The sequence below is a fragment of the Mercenaria mercenaria genome, chromosome 3 (genome assembly GCF_021730395.1).
Source record: "Mercenaria mercenaria strain notata chromosome 3, MADL_Memer_1, whole genome shotgun sequence".
Taxonomy (NCBI): Eukaryota; Metazoa; Mollusca; class Bivalvia; order Venerida; family Veneridae; genus Mercenaria; species Mercenaria mercenaria.
The window spans coordinates 87,279,451-87,304,614 of NC_069363.1; the positions used below are offsets into that span (position 1 = coordinate 87,279,451).

The window sequence follows — 25,164 nt, forward strand, 5'->3', positions numbered from 1 at the left end:
GAATCCCATGAAATTTAGTATTTGGCGGGACATTACCCTTTAAATAGACTGGACTAGATATGCCTTGCGCACACCACCTTCCGACATTATAGACGAATCTATGTCTGAATTATTTTCTTGCTAGAAATTTATGCTCGATCGAGGTAAGAAATTTATTTGTTAGATTTTTGTATGATTTTTGCATTACGATTTGTATTTGGTAAATTTTTGTTCATTCTACAGAATTCTGTAACATTTACTTTTCGGCATGTGATTTTGGCTAGTTTCGGTATGTCAGGATAATTTAGTAAATTTTTCAGACTTTTGTAAATTATTTAGAAAGAGGAGTCTAAACGTTTCGTTTATATAAGATGTTAGATTTATACTGAAATTTGTATCGTGATAATTGTAAAGCACTGTTTCAAAAACTTATGTCAAACATTTTGTTAATTATGGAACGCCATTACTGCATTGTATTGTTATGTATAAATCTATATGGCAAGTCTAGTACCATGTACGTAATATATTATTGTAATTTGTAATTGTGTGCCAGTCTATAGCACATCTAATTAATGTCCGTTGTAGTGTATGGCATTAGATATTATATGGATGCCAACTATGATATAACGTTTGATTTATATTGCATTTGTTAATTTGTAGTTGTAAATAATAGCTGCAGTTTATCATTTCCGTATCTATAATGTTTCATCATAAAAGTTTCATATCTTTTTCATACTTTAACTTTAGTCTTTTAAGTAAGTAATTTTTGTAATAATGGAAGTAATTAATGACGTATTTGAATCACGTGACGTATGAACTTAGTAGCACATATGTTTTGTATAAGTAGCACGTATTATTTATGGGAGCCTACGGAGGTATGGTGTACCCAAAGGAGCAGTTTTATGCCCTGACTTATTTGTTTTGCTATGGTGCTTACCATTTGTTATATATTTTAGCTTCTTCCGCCAGACGATTTTACCTGGTGATGTCATAACCCGGAAGTACAATGCCCGAGGTTCACTTGTCTTCACTCGCCTGGATGTGATATTCCCAGCGCAGAGCTTTCGTCCCATGGTTGTGCCGTAAACCGCAAAGACGATGATTTTTGTTATCCTCTGAAGTCAGCTCAGGGATGCAATCACCTACCACCATAGGGAGCCAATACGGAATCAACGTATTCACGGTTTAAAGGGACTGAATTTAGAGATACGTTTTGTTTGTGCTACTTAAAGTTCACAATTAAATTAAAGAACTGTGTCACGTCAGATTAGAATGGAACTATAAGAACTTTTGTATCTAGGATGATGAACTTTCTTCTTTTTTCTTTCTTATAATATTTTTTTTCTTTCATATCATCTATTCATTGTTAATAATCATCTTTTGTAAATAAATTTGTAAATATTGTAAAGGGTGTTGATTTGTTCTGATGGTTACTGTCGCCGGTACGGCCTTTCCTGTCACAATGGTGTCAGAAGTGGGATTGGTCGACCAGACACAGTAGCTATTTGAACATTATTAACACCCATTTAACTGCAGCAATAATTTGTAAAGATTCCTCTTGTTTTGTTCTATTGTTACACATATAATGGTCTTATTCATTTTTCAGAGTGACGTCTTACCTCAGACAAGACAAGACAGATCCGTAGCTTCAGCTAACCAGCTTTTGTGGTCACAGACTGATAGACAGTTGTTTACGACACTTGGATTCTGGGGTGAGTTCGTTCCTTTTATTTTTCTTTTGGGTTTATTTTGTGTCACTCTATGATTAAGCCACCATATATCTGTGCTGAGAGTGACCGCCCTTGACAAGGAGAGTTATCCTACTCACTCTTAATTGTGCGTCGCCCTATTTCTCCCAGTGATCCTATTATATATTAGTGTACTGTATACATACTAGATACAGTATTTTAATTTGTGTGTGTTAGCAAGCTTGTTTACTTGCAAATACTTTTAACCTACTCTTATGTTTTAGTGCTACACAGTTATACCTATACTTTATTTAGGATATAAAGCACTTTGATTTATTTTTGTTTATTTGTTACACTAAGTGTTAACACTAGTTACAGTTGATTGATATTTGATAAGGCTAGGGTATTGTTGCAGCCTACTGTCACTGTCATTGTTGATTGTTGCCTATGCAACTTGATTGACACATAGTACTGTTGCGCAACTTAGTGTATTATTATTTTAGTGAGGACGTTTTGTGTAGTATATTCGTAGAGTATAGTATTTTGTTTTGGCTTCGTGGTAACTGTTAGAGCCTTTTAAAAAAAGTCATGCAAACTTGTTTTGTGGGACACACGCGTGCTTTGTGTTGTAGCACTGGTCCTGTTTGAGTCTGATTTAGACAGTAAAAAGCTTGATGCAATAACATGCATACAACACCAGAGGAAAGACCTGGATAAATATGCCCAATCAGCGTCCCTAAACTACAAAACGTTCGAAACAAAATGGGAACCGTTACATTCGGCATTGCTTGAGCTTATCAAAGATATTGATGATGAGACCAGATTCTACTGCAAACGAATGATTTATTGTTTCAAATCAGAATCTATCAGTGTTGATTTCGAATTGATCAACAAAATGAAACAGACAAACGATGCCAGTCTGCATGTCCAAATGGCCATACAAGACAAATTTATCGCAATAATACATGGGGAAAAGGACGGCACTGTCAGTGAAAAGGAAAAGAAAGTGCCACAACATTATGGTTTGTCTATGCTTTATTTTTTGTTGAGCTTATCGTCATTTGTGAGTTTCATTGCTTTTTTGTATCCATGTAAAAAAAATATTGCTTTTACTTCATCTAAGTTACTGTTTTGACTGCAAAACTGCAAAGATTTATTGCCTTAAGGCTATCTATCTATAGATCTATCTGCATCTATTTGTCTGTCTGTTTCTCTGTCTGTCTGTCTAAGTGAAGGCCATACATCTTTTGATTTCGCGTGAGGTACCAAAATGGTCAACGTCGAAGTGTTTGCAATGTTATATTGTATAGATTTAATACTTTATTATTGCCTTTTTTCTTCTCAAGTTACTGTGGCAATTCCATGCAATGCTTACCTTCCCTAGAACCTATAGCAACTGACCAGGAAGAATTTATTTTTAAAACTTATGCTTCCCTTTTACATTATTTATAGTTTGTGCACATTTTTATTGTAAAATATGCAAAACCATACCTAGTAAAAGCAATACTTTTATTAAACATATAATTTATAATGCGCAGTATAATTCATATCGACATTTGTTATGAATGAAACTGTGCTCGGAACCAGTGTTTGTTTGATGAGCTATTTATAGACCGAGGTCATAAGCTATAACGAAGTGGTCGCTGAAATTCCGTTTCTATTTAAACAACATAAACATTATCTAAGTGTTTCGATAAAATTTTAATTCGATGTGTTGTATATTTTTGTTAAATACGTTTCACATTTCGCATGATTTATTAGCTTATTCTCTGTATATTACACAAGGTGTGTATTATGTCATTGAGTTTTACCTTACCAAGGACGAAAAAATGTCATGATTACACAAAATATTGTGTATGTATATGTGGATATCCCTTTCATATGAAAATAGTACCGTTTTTTAATATTTTCATTCAAACTGGGAAGGAGATACATGTAGTGATATTCCGGTAAACTTACCTACTTAAAACATAAAAATTCATAAGCACAACTATGTTCAAAATTACAGTCGTGATAATTTCAAATTTACACCTGTAAACAATACAGTACAAACTCTCCAGAGCGACCCTCTCTTTAGCAAAAAACTTTCTATAACAACATCATCAAAATTGCCCTATGCTGAAATATACTATAAAATTTACCTCTCCAGAACAACAACCTTTACATAACAGTCAATATTTGTATCTCCAAAAGGTGTTGCACTACAGAGGTTGCAATGTATATAACAACATTGATTTTACAGCTGTAGATTTCATTTTACAGCCAGCTGTAAAGATGGCTGTAAAACAGTTCGAATCATGTAAAAAATCGTCAACTGTAAAAATGAACAATTTATAGCTGTAAATATGACTGAAAAGTAAAGCTGTAGAAATGTTGTAGGTGATGAAAAAGGGGCATTATTTTAAGGTCCGAAGGCAGAGGTACAAAAGATTAAGGCTGAATTCGAAATCTAGGAAAATGGTAGCTATTACTACAAAAAAGCACAATGAACAACCTATGAACTACCTGGTGGATAAAGAACAATATGGAATGTGTTTACAGTACTGAATTTGCAAAATTCAGTTGAAAAGTAGAAATTAGGCGTTTATAAAAATATCTTTGTCATGAGAAATATATTAAAATTTTGATTTAAACTTCTCAGATTCAACCATATTGTAAATAATTAATGCGCGTGCTTATACATGTCATTGTACAATAATAATAGTTAATTTATCAATTACACCTTCCCCATTACAGTTTAAATTACAATATTGTAGTCGATGTGGTATCTCTCTAAATTTCAGTTGTATTCTGCCAAAATTCAATGATGGCTGAAAGTACTCATGTTTCCCTCGAAATTTATTACAGCTGTAATTTCGAGACAAGACAGTTTTACAACTGTATCTTTCAACTGTATTTTATTCAGCTGTATTTTTGGAACCTGGCTATTTTACACCTGTAAATTTCAACTGTATTTCTGTTCATTTTCCAATTACAGGAATTTTACACCTGTAAATTAAAAATACAGGTCTTTTAAAGACGTTTTACAGCTGTAAAATAGGTGTTATTTTCGTACAGGGGTATAAAAACAAAACGATGTCGTGTTGTTGAAATTATTATTACATTGCTGATATAACTTCTTTACATGTTTTGGCCAAGTCGCTGCGATTCAAATAGTGGTATTTTGAACTATCCGATTTCAAGCGATTTCAAGATAGTAACTGATGGTGACCATATTCTATTATATAAAAAGCTAAAAATCATCAAACTTCAAAACATGAATGTATTAGCACATTTATATGGCTGTGCATATTTTATTGAACATCCAACCGGCATATCACCCAGTCCGGCGAACTGTAAAATTATATTCTTTAAAATTAACACAGATTTCACTAAATAAATAAAAGAAAACATGCCCAGGATAGTCTATGTGGAGGTTTTAACTTTCAAGGATTATAAAAAGTTGGAACTGTAAAAATTAGACTTTTTTTCGAATGAACTGATGTAAAATTTGTATTACAGACAACCCAGTATTCACAGTGAATCTTCAAGATACGTTTGTCTATGTTGACGAACCGGCAATTCTCACATGTAAACTCGACGGTTCTGAGAAAGAAGTTGTTTGGCAGCAGGATAGCCAACCAGTAGAGGAAACAGACGATTTGATGTTTGTTAATAAGAAATGTATCCATTGGTTAGCGATATCTCATGCAAAGATAACAGATACAGGGTTCTATTCTTGTATATGTGGTCAGTCTTCAACAACGGCTTTCCTCAAAGTCTCAGGTATTATTAAATATTTCTGATGAATATTTACAGAAATCTACAATACTGTATCCGTATCTGTTTTAAATATAACAAGTAGTTATATGTCCGATAGGCATAAGCCCTATTTTATAGAACTTAGACAGAAAGTGTAAGAATGTATTTCATTCATAAAGTAAGGAAATTATCTATGTATATGTAACAGGCATTTTCTGAGTTTAGGCATTTTGTATAATGCCTGAAATGCTTTGCATTTTGTAAAAAGTTTAAATGACTGCGTTTTTTTCAGTCATTTTACAAAATATCTTGTCAGTATTTTTCTAGCATTATATAAAATATCTTACATATTTAGGCAACTTACATAATGACTAACTACTTTAGTCATTTTGTAAAATGCTTAAATTTCAGACATAATACATAATGCCTCAAGTTAGAAAATGCCTGTAACATATACACTGAATTGGAAATAACAACAAGGATAGTTGGTAGAACTTGATAAAGTACTTTCAGTTGTTTGTGATTGTAAATAATGCGCGTAATAGGAAGAATGAATTTATAAAATGCAAGTGCGTTATGTAGGAAAGCTCTCACAATCATAGAATAATTTCGATGATGTAATAATAATATCTGTCATGTGTTTACGAATCGGATAGAAATATCCGTCCCGAGGGCACCTGCGCATTGGGCGGTAATGAGGCTTGCCGAATTACCGCCCATGCGCAGGTGGCCGAGGGACGGATATTTCCATCCGATTCGTAAACACATGACTGATGTTTTTTCTTGCATATCGTATATATGTTAGCATTTTTCATTCTGGCAGATTATTTTTCTTGCATACCGTATTTTACAAAAAAAGGTAGAAATACTTTCTTTGAAGCACTCTTTCTAAAAGTAGAGCGCGGGAAATTAGCGTCCGTAAGCAGAAGTGACGTCATGATGTTTTGCGTTACGCACAATAACAAATTTCCATTTTCATTTTATTGATTGAAGCGTAAGGTTATGTTCTTACGGTAAACTAACGTATTTTGAATCGAGAAATATACTATAAGGAACGGAGAGAAACTATCAAGGTACCTGCCTTTTTCGTATTTGTACATAAACAGTATATTATCAGTGCATGAACCACTAGTTGTCATTAACAGCACGAGCGTCATCTGGCATGGGGGATGCTAGATAGGTTTTGCCGGCATGGGTAAAATCACAGGAAACGCCAGTCCGGTGTGCATGGAACAGTTATTTATCATTTGTAACATATAAATACACGCCTGGTAAACTACAGAGCTACCTCTTTAAGAGATATACGGTAAACTGCTCCGTCGCAACTTCCGAGGTAGTGCACGTCGCGATAAAAGAACACCAAGAAAGGTGAGTGTCATCTTTTTTTGCATTTTTACAAGCAGTGTATCGAATATCAAAAATCGGGGAATGGTAGGCGATGTAGATATGATTTAACTTTACAGAGAACTTTAAGTTTGCCAATTCGTTCTTAATTTGTGGTCGTGGTGATGTTTACCAACAAGGTGATTTTGCAGTAAATTTGGCCATTTCGTCCTGAAAGCACCTTCATTGTCAAATATTTACATTTTAACTAATATTAAGAAGCAAACCGAGTAGGCGTGAGATAGCTGTAAAATATATAATGCATTTGGAAATAAAATATGTACCGAAAATGGTTCGGGAGTAAAATTATTCACTTTTTATTGAGAGAGATAGCTCTATCGTGAAGGAGATAGTCATGTCGCTAAGGAGATAGCTCTGTGTTGCATGAACAGAGCTCTGTGTTCAAAATTTAAACGTTTTAATATTTACTTTGGGTTGTCCTCATTTTAAATAATATAAAGTTACTGTTCCATTTCATATACATATGTATGAATTTTCCAAGTATTGTTTTGATAAGGGTTTTTCATTAGGTTATAATTGTAAATTTTGAATAGTTGTACATTCTGTTTGCGTTTTTGCTCAAGTGAGTTATTGTGATCACTCGATGTCCGTCGTCAGTCGTCTGTCTGTCTCTCTGTCAACATTTAGCTTGTGTATGCAATAGAAGCGGTATTTTTCAATTGAACTTCATGAAATTTAATCAAAATGGTTGTCTTGTTTAAATCTAGGTCGAGTAAGAAAATGTACTATCTGGGGTCAAAACTAGATCACTAGGTCAAATTAAAGAAATACCTTATCTATGCAATAGGAACTGCATTTTACACTCTATTTTTATGAAATTTGATGAGATTGTTTGTCTGGATAAAATCTAGAAAAAAAATTGAATATGGGTTAACTGGAATAAAAAGCTAGGTCACCTGGTTAAATCAAAGGAAGGCTTTGAATATGTAATAGAGGCTGAAGTTTTTCATTTGATTTTCATGAAATTTGGTCAGAATGCGGATTGCCTTGATGAAATCTAGGTCAACTTTTAATATGGGTTATCTTTTATCAAATACTAGGCCACTAGGAAAAATAAAAGAAAAAATGTATTTGCAATTGGAACTGTATTTTATACCGGACAAATGTGATGCTGGCGATTTATGAAAAAAAAAAAAAAAAAAACAATTGAAAATGCGCCTTTTTGGCGTTCGCAATTTCATGCTAGCGAATTTAACATGGATAAGGAAATGCAATTACCGGCTCGGGCATGATTTTTTCTCTCAAAATTTCGCAATTTTAAGATGCTAGTGCTCTTACGTCATAAAATGACAAAATTCAAATTCTAAAGAAAGATAATTTTACTCAAAATCTGAAGTCACGACCCTTTCGACAAATGCGCTTGATTGGTTCAGATAAAAGATAAATTGATAGAAATGAAAATAGCCGAGAATATTAGAATTTCAATTATAAAGAAAGTTCTTAAATTTAGAATTCGATCACTGCAGTCGTTATGTCAGTAATTATGTTTAATTGAGGTTGCTAATTAAATGCGTACATGTTTTAGATTTTAGATTCATAAGTGCATTTGAACGTGCTCGTACATTGGTGCAGTCACAGCGACTCTGATATTTGTACAAAGTATATTTTATTTACCGGTACGTACAAACAAACTGGTCGTGTCCTTAACGAAAAACAATTATGGTATCATTGTATTCAGATATGATTTTGCAAGCCTTGTAAAATCATATCTGAATAAGGTGTAAACAAGTATCAGAGCCACTTCTACTAAAGTTACAGGCAACCCTTGCTTTTCACAAGATAATTTCACGCACTAATTATTCTCTAACTGAATTTATCTTTTTTTATAGAAATAAAATAGACCATGTCGATTCTAAGAAAATATAGCCCGCTCGCTTAGATAAATAGTGAAAGTGCAGATCTATTGATCATGGGCTTTGAGTTTGAACCCCCTGACAATTTTTCAATTTATCTGTATGAGGACTTGATAGTTAGTTGCTGAGCACAAGTTAGTACTGGTGCTGAATCCAGAAGTACTTGTTAAAACGGCACTAAATACAAAACAAGCAAAATAAATATATTAAGAAAATATAAGCAATATGTATTATATAAATGATTTATAAATATAAAAATGAGATAATTGAATTGTATCTCGTAAGTGGACATAACTACTATCCAGATACATTCAATATTGCTCAAAACTGTTAATGCAACACAGAGCTATCTCCTTAGCGACATGACTATCTCCTTCACGACAGAGCTATCTCTCTCAATAAAAAGTGAATAGTTTTACTCCCGAACCATTTTCGGTACATATTTTATTTCCAAATGCACTATATATTTTACAGCTATCTCACGCCTACTCGGTTTGCTTCTTAATATTAGTTAAAATGTAAATATTTGACAATGAAAGTGCTTTCAGGACGAAATGGCCAAATTTACTGCAAAATCACCTTGTTGGTAAACATCACCACGACCACATATTAAGAATGAATTGGCAAACTTAAAGTTCTCTGTAAAGTTAAATCATATCTACATCGCCTACCATTCCCCGATTTTTGATATTCGATACACTGCTTGTAAAAATGCAAAAAATAAGATGACACTCACCTTTCTTGGTGTTCTTTTATCGCGACGTGCACTACCTCGGAAGTTGCGACAGAGCAGTTTACCGTATATCTCTTAAAGAGGTAGCTCTGTAGTTTACCAGGCGTGAAATAACTTCCTGATATGTAAGAAGATCCTTTGGAAGCATAGAATGCAACCAAACTTGAATGTATATGAAGTTATCTATAAATTGAAAAAAAAAGCTAAATCTATTTACCGAAATACATAGATGTGCCTGTTTTTTAGAATTGGTCAATTACAACTGACCAGATCCCTCGCTGCACTTTTAATGACAATAGACAATTTCCGTGCGATTACCTTTTCTCGAATGCTATTTCGACATCTGTCAGTCATAAAAGGAAACTGTCTTTTCATCGGAATAAAAAAATGCCGGAAAATACGTAGATATACGGAATATGCCGGTTGTAATTACGGGTCCTCTACATATACCTCAGGTTTGATGATTACATGTAGACTTTGATTGTGTTTTGTGTGAAAAATGTAATATACTGAATTCTGATCGATGAAATGTTGTTTTTTTTTAATTAAAATGTCCTACGCGTACCCATACTTGTACAAATTGTGAAATTTGCATTTACAGTATAGTATAAAATACCGCAACCAAAACAATTTGACCTAATTTAACCTTTAGTCTTTGGTCCGGATTGACAATTTAAAACCCACAGGTTTTTAACTTTACTTTCGTTTTCCCGTATTTTCGGAAAACCCGGTTATAAATAACTGACATATTTACTTTACTTTCGTTTTCTCGTATTTTCGGAAAACCCGGTTATAAATAACTGACATATTTACTTTACTTTCGTTTTATCGTATTTTCGGAAAATCTGGTTATAAATAACTGACGTATTTTCTGAAAATGTTATATGGGATTTGCGTGATATTTTCTGAAAAATGGTCGTATTTTGCAACACAAACCTAACTGATAAACACCAGAACATTCTTTGCTAGTATAAAAAGCCGCATAGAAGCAAATAACTTTATACTGCTAACTTATAATACATACAACGATAGAACAGAAACAAGGAAAACGATTACAATGTAAGTTACTTTTTAAAACACATTTACGTCACTATGTTCAAGCTTTAGCAGATCTTTGACGGATCTCATTCACTAACTTTAGAAATATTATTTTGTGTTTCTTAGAGATAAATTTATTTTTACCTGCTTATACTTATGTAATTCTTTAGATTGTGTTTCTTTTTAGGGATAAAAAAACAACAGCAGACCTGTTAAAAGATTTGACGGAATTAACAACCCATTTAAAAGATAATTACAAAGAAGATTTTGTATGCCAAGAATGGGCTACAACATTCAGTTCAAAATATTACAAGAAATTAGTTGATACATGTAAACCAACAAAGCGGCAAACAAGGAGTACGTTAAAAGAAAAGCTTAAAGAAGAAATTACGAAATCATTCGGACAAGAGGAGGTTTTAGAAAATTTTAATGTGGATATTTCAAGCGAGGACAAATGTATTGAAAGCATTAGAAATTTAGACAAGCAGATATACAGAAACAAACGGAATATTGTTTATTGTACACATCAGATTGGATTTATTATTAAAAATTTAAAATTAGTTTGCCCAAAGGATTGTAATTTGGGACTTTATCTTCATCTCAGAGGTGTACCTTACACAGATTCCTACTGTCGAAACCTGGTTTTAGTTTATGAATTAATTGAGAAACATAAGAATTTATTGAAGTGTGCTTTAACATTGGAACTTTAATCAAAAACAGGAAACTAATTGAAGAAATATGTACAGAGTTGAATTTGTAACAAAATCAGCTTTTAACAGTAGGACTCTATGTAAGGATTCCTTGTACAATGTTCACATTTATTTATAGTAACGTTTACACTGTAAACGCACGTCACTTCCGTTCAAGTTTATTTTTAACATTAGTGGAATTTCCATGTACAATGTTCACATTTATTTATAGTAACGTTTACACTGTAAACGCACGTCACTTCCGTATACCATGTTCAATTTTATTTTTAACATTAGTGGAATTTCTATATATCTATACTTTTATTTATAGTAACGTTTACACTGTAAACGCACGTCACTTCCGTTCAAGTTTATTTTTATATATCTATACTTCTATTTATAGTAACGTTTACAATGTAAACGCACGTCACTTCCGTATACGCTTTTGGGAGTAGTAAGGAATATAACGTTTATGATACATTTTTGTTAGTAGTAAAGAATATTACGTTCTTGATACATTTTAACTCATTTTATTAAAATAATTTATCATTGTTTGTTCATTTACTCTTTGATTGTTTACTTTTAGTATTTTATACAATAAATCATAAATGTTTATACCATCTTGTAACATTTTTATGAAAAATAAACAATAATAACCACAGAGTGTACTTGTTTTGTCTTGATATTGTATGTTGTTATACTTGACTCCAGGTGGGCTTTCAGCCCCCGGGGACTTACGTCCAGGTATATATCTAAATACTTCCTTTGGTGGAGGAAGTCCAAATGGGTCAAAGTACATATTATTTAAGCAACAAATCCAATGTGTTCCAGGTCCAGCAGAGTCATCTAAATTGATTATTCAACACTCGTCCTTTACTTTTAATTTTGGTAAATTATTTCTACTAAATACACCCCTAAAGTTTTTAATTTTTAATTGTTTTACCCATTGTTCAATTTCAAAGTTAGAAATTGGTTTGTTTATAAATTTTTTTTTTTTACTATAGGAATTCGTCTGTAAGGTCTCCTCTGAGAATCAATCTGTATACCCTGACCATGTCCCTTACCACTTAACAAAGATGTAATCAAAGGTATCCCTAGACTAGCAGCCAGCATACCCAGGAACCCGCCGTCTTGTTTTTGTTTTTGTGTTAATTTGATCACTCCAGATCCTACTAGTTGCTTTCTTTGATTAGGTGTAAGATATGGTGATATTATGTTTCGCTTATTATTAGCTACTGAAATCATACCATTTCCAAGTATTTTACTAACACCAGTACTGGCAAGCCCAGACAAAGCGCCGATGCCTAGAGGAGCTAATATTTTTGGAGCTATTTTTGCCGCCATTGGAAGAATTGTTTTTCCTAACAAACCAGCTAAAGCTCCTAAAAATCCACCATTTTGACCTTGACTGGACATTTGTTTTTTTGAAATTGTAATTTCTAATCCCTTCTTATTTCTAATAGACTTTTCAATTTGAGCCCGCCCGCTTAGCTCAGTAGGTAAGAGCGTTGGTCTACGGATCTCGGGGTCGCGAGTTCGATCCTCGGGCAGGGCGTATGTTCTCCGTGACTATTTGATAAACGACATTGTGTCTGATATCATTAGTCCTCCACCTCTGATTCATGTAGGGAAGTTGGCAGTTACTTGCGGAGAACAGGTTTGTACTGGTACAGAATCCAGGAACACTGGTTAGGTTAACTGCCCGCCGTTACATGACTGAAATACTGTTGAAAAACGGCGTTAAACTAAAAAAAAACAAAAAAACAAACAAACAAACTTTTCAATTTGATTAATTTGTGTTTTTGTTAAAAGTAAAGGAAAGTTTCCACGTAATTGTTCATGTTTTAATCTAAAAGTATGTGGAATTTTATTATTATAAGCTTGTGCTAAATTTTTCTTTTGTCCATCTGTTAGGATAACTTTATATTCAATATAATTTGATGTCATTATATATTTAAAATTTTTTTTATTTAAACAATAACAAGTTCATTTCCAATAGTATTTATTTCAACTGTTTCTTCATACAATACAATTGCGTAAACACGAATATTAGCTGCCGGTGGAATATTTAATTTAGCTGTTAATGTAATATGCTTAGGATCTTCTGTTATTATTTCCTTTTTATATTCCAAGTTAAAATGAACAAATCCAAACAAACTTTGAAAATTAAATATATTTAAGAGACTTCCAGTAGTTTTGTTATTTTGTTTATAATAATAATTAATTACATCATCATATATTCTTGATATACTTGTGTATCCTGTTTCTGGATAAAAAACACCATTACCAACTTCAAGACGACAGGAGCTCAAAGTGCACTTATTATTTGCTGCATTAATTTTAAATGTATCTAATAAATGTGGGTTATGTTCTTGTGAATTACTTTTGTCAGGTCGTTGTAAATAAACAAATACATGTTGTGGTTTTGTTACACCAGCTGTTATTCTAAAGGTTATATTATTTTGTTGTGTATCAGTTGATTGTGTCACCATTTCCCGAAGGTATGACCATCTTGCTTTTGTAAATCTTTCAGAAATTAAATTAAGTCCAAAATCATTAAAAATCAAACGTGGAACCCATAGAATTAATTTTGTTACAATTACTCTACCAGCATCAGCAGCATTAGCTCTAAAAATTAATTCATCATCATCTGTTAGCTGCAGTGTTATTTGAATTTGACTTGGAGGTATAACATTAGTTTCTAAACCCTGAAAAAATGAATAATTATTTAATGGAATTTTAGCATTTACCTCATTACCACCCTGGATTAATCCTTTTCTAAAAGCAAAACCTTTATTATATCCATCTTCATTCTTTCCACTCTCAGCAACATTAGTATCATCTAAATAAATAAACTCATTTGTTCCAGTTGATTCTGCATAATCATTAGATAGTTCAACCAGATTCTTTACATTTATTACTTTGCATAAATTATTACAATCATATACAATTTTTCCATTTTGTTTAACCACTAACTGATCAATTAATGAAGCTGCATTATTAATTAGAGCAATTTGATATCCGCCAGCATAATTATTACCATTAGCAAGCTTATTTACTTTAAAACTTACTTCAAAATAACTATTAAACCAATCAAAATATGAGCTTCTATCATTGATTGTAAAGTGATATCCGTTTTTTTGTTGCTTAACATTATTTCCCAAGACAGATATTAAAGCTGTATCTAATTGAATAGGAGTTAGTTCGTATCTTTCACAATATTGTTTTGTTCTAAACATGTATATATTATATATTATTTTACTTTTTATAAATTAATCTGTAAATACGTTTACGCTGAGCCGAAATTCCAGATCCTGACAATAATCTATTTAATCTTATATTAATATCCTCCTCATTATCATTATTATTTTTACTGTTATTCTTTTCTTGTAATTCCTTAGCAATTAAATTACCAACTGCCGGAGCAGGTTTCTTTTTAAATTTTTCAACAATTTTATTAGCAGCTAAATTTCCAACTTCCGTTCCAACCTTTTTTGTTCCACTTTCTAACGCAGCTTTTCCTGCTGTTTCCAAAGCTTTTTTTCCAGCTGTGCTAATTGAAGATGCAACTCCACTTGGAAACAATTTCGTTAAAGTGTCAAAGATACCTGTTCCGCGTATAATTTCTTCTTCGGTCTGAGCATCAACATAAATAAATATTCCTTTATTTTTATCATAAACTTTTTTGTACATTATATAAAACTAAAATGTATATTTCTTGTAAAATTAGTGTAAAACTTGTTTCAACTTCATTAAAATTAATTATTCTACCAAATACATCTGTAATATATATTCTAATTGAATTTATAATATATTTATTAATTTCAGAATATCCAACTCTTTGTGGTTCTTTTGTAAATGGATAAGCTCTTGTTAAATCTGCAGTACTTAAAGCATAGATAATATCACTGAAATTACCATCAACAAGTGAATTATCAATAAGATCACAATGAATGTAAATTGTATCCACAGAGTTAGTTATATTTGGTGTTGTAGTTCCCCATTCAGTTTTGTTTAAAGCTTTTTTCTCAAATCCAAGCAATGTATGAAAATTTGACATTCCTAAATCCAACATAAAATTATCTTTAATTGAAATCAAAATCTTAAAACTACTTAAATCAAATTCCAAACTTATTGGAGCAATGTCTGATTTATCAAATTCATAATCATCATTACTTATTAATGTTTCCCTAATATAATTATTGATGTCTGTGTAACTGTAAGAACCATTTGTAAATATGATATCTTTCCAATCCTTACCCTTACCATTATTGTAACGAATTCTTTTATTGTCATATTCATCACTAATATTATGCCAAGAATAGGTCATAGTGTTAATACTATCCAAACCAACAGCATAAGTTTTATTTTTGTCTAAAATTAAAGAACGACTAAATCTGATTGTAAAATCACTCGGAGTATTTTTGTTATTATCTTTAACTGTTTCAGAACTTAATACTATTTTTTGTTCCATTTATATATAATTAAAATTTAAATTCAAGAAAAATAATTTTTATATAACATTTCATGTTGTTCTGGTAAGAGTGAATTCATTTTTAATAATTCATCAATTATTCTAATACCTTCATATTTTAGTTTTTCATTATTATTTCCAGCATCAATTGAACCACAAATTAACTCCAACTCATTAACCAATTCTTCTGGATTACATGAACAAACGTCATAACCCTGTCCTCTAATTACTTTTTTAAATTTCATAGATCTTTTATTGATAGATAATCCTGATTTTTCTGTTAATTCTTTAAATATTTTTCTTGAATGAATTGTATGTTTCTTATTATTGTTATATCTTTTATTAATCAAATCAATTAAATCATCATCTACTTTAGTGTTAATTACTTCTTTTCCAGTTATTCTATCCTTAGCAATTAATTTGTTTTGACCATAAAGTTTATTTAAGTTAAAAATTAAATTACCATATTGTCCATTTGGTGAAACTTTATACTTTGTCTTTGGTAAAGTGTAACTTTGTTTTTGATTATGATGTTTTATTCCTTTTCCCATATATTCTCCTTGAATAAGAATATCATTGAGTACTTTTCTATATTTTTTTTTTAAATTATCCGACATGTCTATAATTATTTTCTTTTGCTTCAGATCGAAATTTGTGGGATTTTTCTTTCTAGTTATTGAACCAGAATCATTACCCAATTTTTTTATATCCTCTGATACATTTTCTATGATACCCTCTACTTCTTCCCTAGTCATTCTTTCATCAGGATTTTCAGATTCCGTGTGAAAAAATTCAAACACTTCTTGTGGTGTGTTATATTTTTTTTTATCTAAAAGTTCTAAATCAATTTTTTTATTTAATACCGCTGGATCGAATGACATTGCACCCATTTCTTCTTCTGATTCTTCAGTTGTATCATCAGTTGTTTCAGTTCCTGTCTTTTCTCTTCCATAATCTTCTAATCTCTTAAATTCATCTTGAGGAACCCATCCAACAGGTTTATCTCCCCAATCTACTGGTATATATTCTTGTTGTCTTTTAGATTTTTCAACTTCTCCAGGAGACCATGTAATTGGCGGTTCTTGGAATAGCTGTGGTAAACCTTGATATGTTTGTATGTCTTTCATTTCTTCACCTAGTAACGCTAATTGTTGTTTTATTCCAGGTAATGCTTTTAACTGACTTGATAATTGTTCTTTTTGACTTTCTATTCCTTCAGTAATTGGTTTATAAATTTCAGTGTACATATCCCGATTTGTAGCTTTCTTAATTTTTTCTCTCATTATTTCTTCTCTAAGAGCTCTCGTCTTTTGACCGACTAAGTTTTTTTCTTATTCTTATTTCATTAAGTTTTGATTGCATTTATATAATAATGTAAGATAATGTAAAATAATGTAAAATAATGTAAGATATTGTAAGATAATGTAATATTATATATAAATGGAAATTCCAAATTATGATACAAAAAGTGATAAATCCAATAACTTTAAACAACATTATCCTTTTATGCCAGATTCATGTTTTAGAATGTTAATATGTGGATCTTCTGGATCTGGAAAAACAAATACATTAATGCATATACTTCGAAAACCTCTTGTATATTACGATAAATTATACTTGTATGCTAAAAACCTAGAACAATCTAAATATCAAGATTTAATTAACCACTTCAGTCAAATCGCAAAAAAAATTAAAGTAGATCCAAATGAAATACTTGAATATTCGGCTGATTCCAACCAAATTGAACTTGTGAGAATCTTGAATCAGAAAAACAAAAAGTAGTAATATTTGATGATTTTGTATGTGAAGATAAAAAGGTTCAAAATGAAATAACAAAATACTTTATTCAAGGACGTCACAAAAACTGTTGTGTTATTTATTTAAGTCAGTCTTACTATAAAACACCAAAAGATATTCGAATTAACTGTTCACATTATATTTTATTTGAAAGTCCAGGTAAAAAGGAAAATGATATGATTGGTAATGAACAAAATATAGATCGTGATTCTTTTGCTAATGTAACAAATCAAAAATATGATTTCTTATATATTGACAAACCAAGGAAGTTTTTTTAGAAAAAACTTTACTGGTAATATATAATGGGAGTTTTTAATAATATAGAACAAATAAGTGAACCTGACAGTATAAGTAAAGTTAAATTTGATATTGCTTTAAGTGATTATGCTACTAAAAAACAATTCAAAAAACTTAAAAAGGAAACGTAATCATATCTTCACAGAAATAAGGAACTTGATAACACAATGAACAGAGCATTAGATATGGGAGGTAATGAAATAATCAACCTAGGAGATCCAGATAAACCCAACGATGCAGTTTCAAGACGATTTGTGTTTAAAAAAGTTCAAAGTGTAATAGATGACTATAATCTTGAAGATATTAAAAGTATAAAACAGACGCTAGAAGCAGAAGTAAAGAATATTGAAGAATTAACAAAAGATTTTAAAAAGAATTCATTATTAATAGTTCAATTACAAGATAAAATTGAAAAAGAAATGAAAGCTATGGTTAATTCTATTAAAGAACTTGAAGAGAAATCTGATTTGACAGATGAAAACATAAAAGAAGTATTTCGAGTCAATTTAAACATTTTATTCACTCAAATTCAAGAACTAAAAGATAGTATGATTAAACATGAAGAACTAAAAGACAAGATTATTGAAGCTGAGAAAAAGTTACAAAATATGTATCAGTTAGAAATCAAAACAGAAGTAAATAAACTAAATACTGAAACTGAAAAAAAGCATAAAGGTTTATTAGAATTAATTTCAAATAAACTTGCAGAATATAAATCTGAACTGGAAAAGGCAGCTTCACAAAGAGGTGATGATCATGACACAGCATTAATTCTAAAATAGATGACTTTAAAAAACAACTTCGAATTTGGATTAGTACTGTTGACAACCGTCATAATTTAAAGTATGCAGACTTAAGTAATATTACAAAAAAATTACAAGAAGATATTAATGAATTTAATGCTAAAGTTGAAAAACATAAAAATGAACTGGACTTTGTAGTTGAAAAATCAGTTAAACAAGGAGAATCAATTACTGCTAATGCTAAAGCAATTAACACAATTAATGATCAGCTAGAAAATTTTAAGAAACAACTTCGGAACTTGATTAGTACTGTTGACACACGCCACAATTTAAAGTACGCGGAATTAAGTACACTTACAGAAATGTTAGAAAAAGATATCAGCGAATTTAATGATAAAATTAAAAAAATAATAAATGATCTGGACTCTGTAGTTGAAATATCAACTAAACAAGGAGAATCAATCACTGCTAATACCCAAGAAATTTCTACTAATGCCAAAGAAATTACAAAAGTAAAAAATGTTTTTCTAAAACAAGAAACACAATTAGCTAAAACAAAGAATACTGTTGACAATCTAACTGCTTTTGAAGTTGCTACAACAAAACGACTTGATGATTTAGCTGAAATAATTCTTAAACGTAAAAAGAAAGACAAAAATAATAAAAGAAGAATTGGAAAAAGAAATAGAAAAATTAAGACGTGAAGTGTTTCTTTTTGATTATAACAGTGGTTATAATGAAGGAGACCTTGTAGCATATTCATACATAAAATTGAAAAAGTATTTTGATCGCCACGGTGTCTGGATATATTCATTATATGATAATCTAATTAAAAGTGGTACGGGCTTGGGCTATTTTAATGCATTTAATTTGGAATCTGGTAATGTCGTAGATTATAGAGATTTTATAAACACAAACCAAGAATTTAAACTAGCTGTACCGGATGTACTATTAAAAAATGTGTTTTTAGCTAAAAAAGCCGGAACTTATATAATAGATATCAGGTTTTCTATAGTGGCGTCCGAACAGACGACAAAATGCAAAATATCACATTTTCTTTTTAGGTGGTGGCAAGATGGTTTTACAGGTACATTTCCCGGTGGGAGTGTAAACATAACATCCAAGATCGATGATAGTGGGCCCGAATCGGGCAGTGTATGTATGTATCAGAAAAAAATTAAAATTTATTTAACAGAAAGGACAATGTTTGACATTCATCCTTATGACGATTCATCATCTACAGAAATACCATTTATTCTTATGTCGGATAGTTATGTCAAATTCTACATATTGGAGGAATATATAAATTATAAAGAAAGTAAACTTTTGGAGGAATATATAAATTATAAAGAAAGCAAATTTTTGAATTACAACTTTAATTAAAACTTTATTTAATGACTGTGTTTTTATTTAACTGGAATAATTAATATAATGGGAATATTTAATGATATAAATGAAAAAGTAAATAAAATAGAAAAACAAATAATAAGAAAACCTCCATTGTTTTTAACATGTTATACTCAAGATACCGATAGTGGATTATTTCAATGGAAAACTGTAAATGCTAGTCCTGGTTTAGTTCAAAATGGTAATAATGTAAGAATCATGCATGATTCCATCTTAATTATTCTTGTTGATGCAATTAAATTAGATAAAGGAGAAGCTAAATTACAACTAAAAAATAAAGAAAACGTAATTCTTCAAAGTTACAATGTAAAAAATAACAGAAAAAATTAATCTATTTCTATTAATTATGCTAATGAATTTAAAATAAATGATGTTATTTATACATATATTTATATATTTATTATTAATTCTTTAAACGTTATGAATATTCAGTTAACAATTCATGGTTCTATAATTTAAGAGTTATTTAAGAATTAATTTAAGAATAAGCTAATGTATCAATACCATTATCAAGAATATATCTTTTATCGTCATAACATGATAAAGATGTTTTATTTATAACATAACTGGAAAGATTATGCTTATCAGACCGAATAACTTTAAAGGTGTGATTACTTTGGGTTGAATTAAACAAAGTATCTTTGTAATTTTTATGAACTATTGTTTTCTTAACAACAAGTTTTTTAATTCCTTTACATTTTTTAATATTAACTTCATTTTCTAATAAATATGAATACATTTTACTTCTTAATCCAACAAAATCAACAATGGGAATGCCGGCAGCTTCATCTTTAAATTTTCCAATTACTTTTTTATTATTGTCGAAATTAAATTTTGAATTACTATCATAATCACTATTATCAAATAAATCTTTGTCCTTATAAAAATCCTCATATGCATCTTTAGTTTTTATTTCATAACATAATGAATCAGTGTCAGTGAATAAAAGTTTTGCTGAATCCTCGTACTTTTCCTTAATATAATTATAATGAAAATCATACATTAAATATTTTGATAAATCTAGAATGCACATTCCAACATAACAAGGTCTGTTTAATAACAAACTTTCTTTTATTCTATGAATACCAAACAAATTCTTGTTAAACATCGTTGAACTAACAAATGAAGGTTTGGCTATGTATTTTAATAAAATATCTTCATCATGTGTTAATTTAATATTAACCCTCTTGCATAAATTCTCCATCGTCTTACCGAATACAGAGTTGTTCATTAACTTAAAAAAGTCCTTTTCAAATGAATTTTTTGCTTTAGATCTTTTTTAGAGTATTAAAATCAATACACTTTTTTAACCAAGGACTTTCACCAAAAGTTAATATTTTGTGTATTTTTGTTACTTTTAACCCTAATTGTGTATATTGTTCAAGATTTTTATAATGAACTACATAATTTTTTTTTTCAATAAAGTTGGAACTAATTTTTTTACATTACTTTTTCCAATTTCAAATTCTTCTTTAATAGTTTTACTATAGTCAGAAAGCCATTCGTCTGGTATTTTAATTTTTTCAGGAGATAAAGGATAATCATTATGTACAGTATGTAATTCTTTTGGATATTCAAGATCACATTCAACTATAAAGTTAGTTTTACCTTTTGCAATTAATTTCTTGAATTGTTTTTCAGATATAAATTTAAAGTTTCCAGAGGGTAAAGGTTGACACATAGCCCAACCGTAAAGGTTATTGGCGTCAAGGTACATAATGTATTTAGATTCTAATTCAGGATCATAATCTTTCATATATTTATTGTTTGCTTTACTGTATCTGTTTGAAATATAACGTATTCCTCCTCTCAGTCCCTTTTCAATAAAAAGATACATATCAATATCAGTTATTAAATCTAACTTAATTCCAGTCATTTTTAACATTGCATCCCAAGCTAAACCAGGACTACTAAAATAATGGCAAGGATCTAATTTGTAGTACTCTAAACATAGTTTTCTAAAATTTTCGAATACATCAGTTAAAAAAAAATACGTCAGGTTTTAAATATAGATCATGATATTCTCCCATTGTTTTAACTTTAAATTTATTCCAAACATTTTTAGGATGTTCATATTCGTTGTCAGATATGTGTGTTTCATTTAAAATTGAATAAAAATCTTCTTTAGGGGGTAATTTTGTTTCTTTGAATTTTTTAAATGAATCCATGTAATCATATGGATAAACACCTTTTGTTTTTAATAATTCTATATTTTTATAAAATTCAGTTGAAGTGTATTTAAATTCTGGAATATTTTTTTACTAAGTTATCCAATGATTGAGACATAAATTGGAATGAATCAATAAAAATTAAATCACTTATCATAAATGCCATATATCTTTCCATATTGTTAGGAATAACATTAATTTCTTTTTTGAATTTTCCTATTTACTGCATAATAAAATGACCGTCATAACCTCTTAAATTATGAAAAATAACAGGAATTTTGTGTGTGAGTCTAAAATTAATATTACATTCTGAGTGAGCACTTCCTCTGAATTTTCCTGTTATATGACAGTGATCTCGGACCTTTGGTCCTTTCGGAAAACTTTGTTTTTCATCTCTTACTTTGATTGAATCTTCTATATATTCTTTTTCACAGATATGACAAAACTTTTGTTTTTTAAATTCACTTTCATCTGTTTTAGACATTCTTAGTTCTTTGTTAAAGTGCTCTTTAAATATTTCTTTACAATATTCCTCTTCCTCAAGCATTTTTTCAATAAACGTATAAACTGCATTAGGACCTCTATAAATCTGGGTTGGTTTAGTATATTTATCGTCATAACAACAAACAACTTTATAGCCGTAACCACAATCTATGTGATTTTGATATGGTTCAGTAAATGAAGATTCAGGTGATGGTAAAGCAGTTAAAACTTTCTTAGTTATTGATTCAAAATCAGCATAAATTACAAAAGGTACTGCTAAACCTTTATGATAATTTTTAAATTGTACTTTACTTCCCTCTTTTGGCATTTTTACGCCTTGGGTACCATTAATAGCTAAACAATTTGGAATATGTTCATTTAATATTCTTTCTTGAGTAAAATGTTGCAGACAGCTTTTACAGAAGTGTTTTTTATGTTGATCTTTGGTTTTATTAAACATTAATCTATTAAAGTCTTTTATCCAAACATAATGTGTTATTTTATCTTTATTGATTAATAACATGTCACACCTTTCGGAATAATGATATTTTGATATGTACAATGGATAAATACTATTTTCTTCATAACCAAATCTATTAAATGATATTTCATTTAAAACTTCTATTTTAGGTATTTGATTTAATGTAACAGGAAACTTTATTCCTTTATAATTAAGTTTTTCTATATGTTTTTGATATTTTGAAACTCTATGGGGGTTTTCTTTAACAGGAAATTTGTAAGCTAAATGACACCATCTGAAACATTCGTTATCATTATTCTTTATATTTATTAATCCTTTCATTGAATTTTGTAATGGTTTTTGGTAATTCTAAATAACTTGAAGCAACCAATGGATTATACTTATATCTATTTATATAATGAGCAACAACTGACTCTATTCTCCAGCCACTTCCTTCTGAAATCCAGTTGCCAATTCTATTTATTATTTCATCAAAGGCTTGATGTAAAGTGTTTTTTTATTTCGTTTGTGTTAATAATTTCTAAAGCCTTTGATTGAAAATAAGCTGATTTATATATTGTATCTGTTGCACTCATTTTTACAAAAGTTAATTTTAAAACAACGTTTATTTTTATACCTTTTAAAGTTTTAAGTTCAGATTTAAGTATTTAATAAGAGTCGTTTATAGTTAAATATAATTGATTCTTTGGATCTCGTCTATATGTAATTTTAATTTCAAATTTCTTATAATATTGTTTTGTAGATCTCTCAATTTCCATCTATATATTATATTTAGAAAAAAAAATCACTAAGGAAAAAAGGATTAAAAAAATAATAAAATAAATAAAGTTTAAGAAGAACTAAAATATTTAAATTTATATCTTTTTCCGCTGGTTTTTGATATTCCACTTTTAACTTGGTTTTTTCCTTTGCAGCACATTGTTATTAACCCTGAATTAATATTAAGGTCTTTGGATGCTGCATAAGTGCTTTTATATGTTTTTTCTTCATTAGTATCCCAATTGGTTGCAATAACTTTTTTAGGATTGTTTCGAATATTATTTGGTCTGGGACAATCACATAACCTTTCGGCATTTTCTTCTTCAGTTAATAGACAACCACAGTCCCATTCAAATAAATTATTTTTTAAAAGATAAGGATCTATAACATTTTGTAATTTATCAATGACATGATTTTTATATTCATCGCTAACTATTTGATCAAGTTTTGATTTAATAACATTTCTTCTTTTAAGAACTTTTTTTATATGAATTTTTGTCTGGATTCATTATTTCTCCTAAAGTGCTAGATAATTTTGGCATAATCATTCTATCTATCTTTCTATTAACCATCTATATATAATATACTTATAGAAAAAAATCTTTAAAAACGCACCTAAAGAACATTTAAAAAATAGATAATATTATCTATATCTTTTGAATAAGATTTTAAAGTTATTTTTTCTAAATTGTTATCAACTGTAAAAATTTTAATACCTTCTTGAGACATTCTGTTTAACCATTCTTCGTGTAATTTGTGTAGTTTTTCTAAATAATCTAAACCAACTCTATTTTCTTCCGTTCTGTTTCTTTTTTGAAGTCTTTTAAAACATATTTCTGGTTCCGTTTTAACATAAACAAATCCATCAATTGGGTTTTTTCCGTATGGTTTTATAATATGATCAGTTAAGAAAAGATTGTATACTGCCCACTCAGGGTCATTTATAACACCGTTAACGTGATGTTGTTTTGTAAAAACGTTACTGTTAGTTAAATAACAACGTTCAAGGACAGAAACACCATCAAACTGTTTAGCAGAAGATAACATTTTTATATGACTGTTTAAAGTTGTTAGCTGAAAAGGAAATAAATATTTGGAAGGTTCTTGAGCAGCAAGTTCAAAAAGGTTATATGAATTTCCGCTTGGGTTCATAACATTTTGCCATTCGTGAATTGGTTCTGGAATTATATTAAAATTAGGATTATATTCTTTAATAATATCTAAAAACGTACTTTTTCCTGATGCAATATTACCTTCAACTGATATAATTTTTCTCATTTATATAAAATACTTATAGAAAAAGTCTTTAATAATCTTTAATACAACTCTTCTTCTTTTTTACTTTTATATCCGTTCAGTTTAAATTCCTTCATATACATTTCAAAAGGCATTGAATAATTTTTTTCTTCCTGCATTTCTAATAGTATTGT

At 29.8% G+C, this 25,164-nt stretch overlaps 1 protein-coding gene across 1 annotated transcript in view; it reads left to right on the forward strand.

The window, feature by feature from the left end:
* The first annotated feature begins 2,269 nt into the window (after nt 1–2,269).
* LOC123525625 (obscurin-like) overlaps nt 2,270–25,164 on the forward strand; it is a 31,695-nt gene continuing 8,800 nt past the window's right edge. Inside the window, exons 1-2 of the mRNA XM_053539813.1 lie at nt 2,270–2,689; nt 5,169–5,432. Coding sequence (XP_053395788.1) covers nt 2,506–2,689; nt 5,169–5,432 — 448 coding nt within the window. The 5' untranslated portion in view covers nt 2,270–2,505. The remainder of the gene's footprint in view (nt 2,690–5,168; nt 5,433–25,164) is intronic.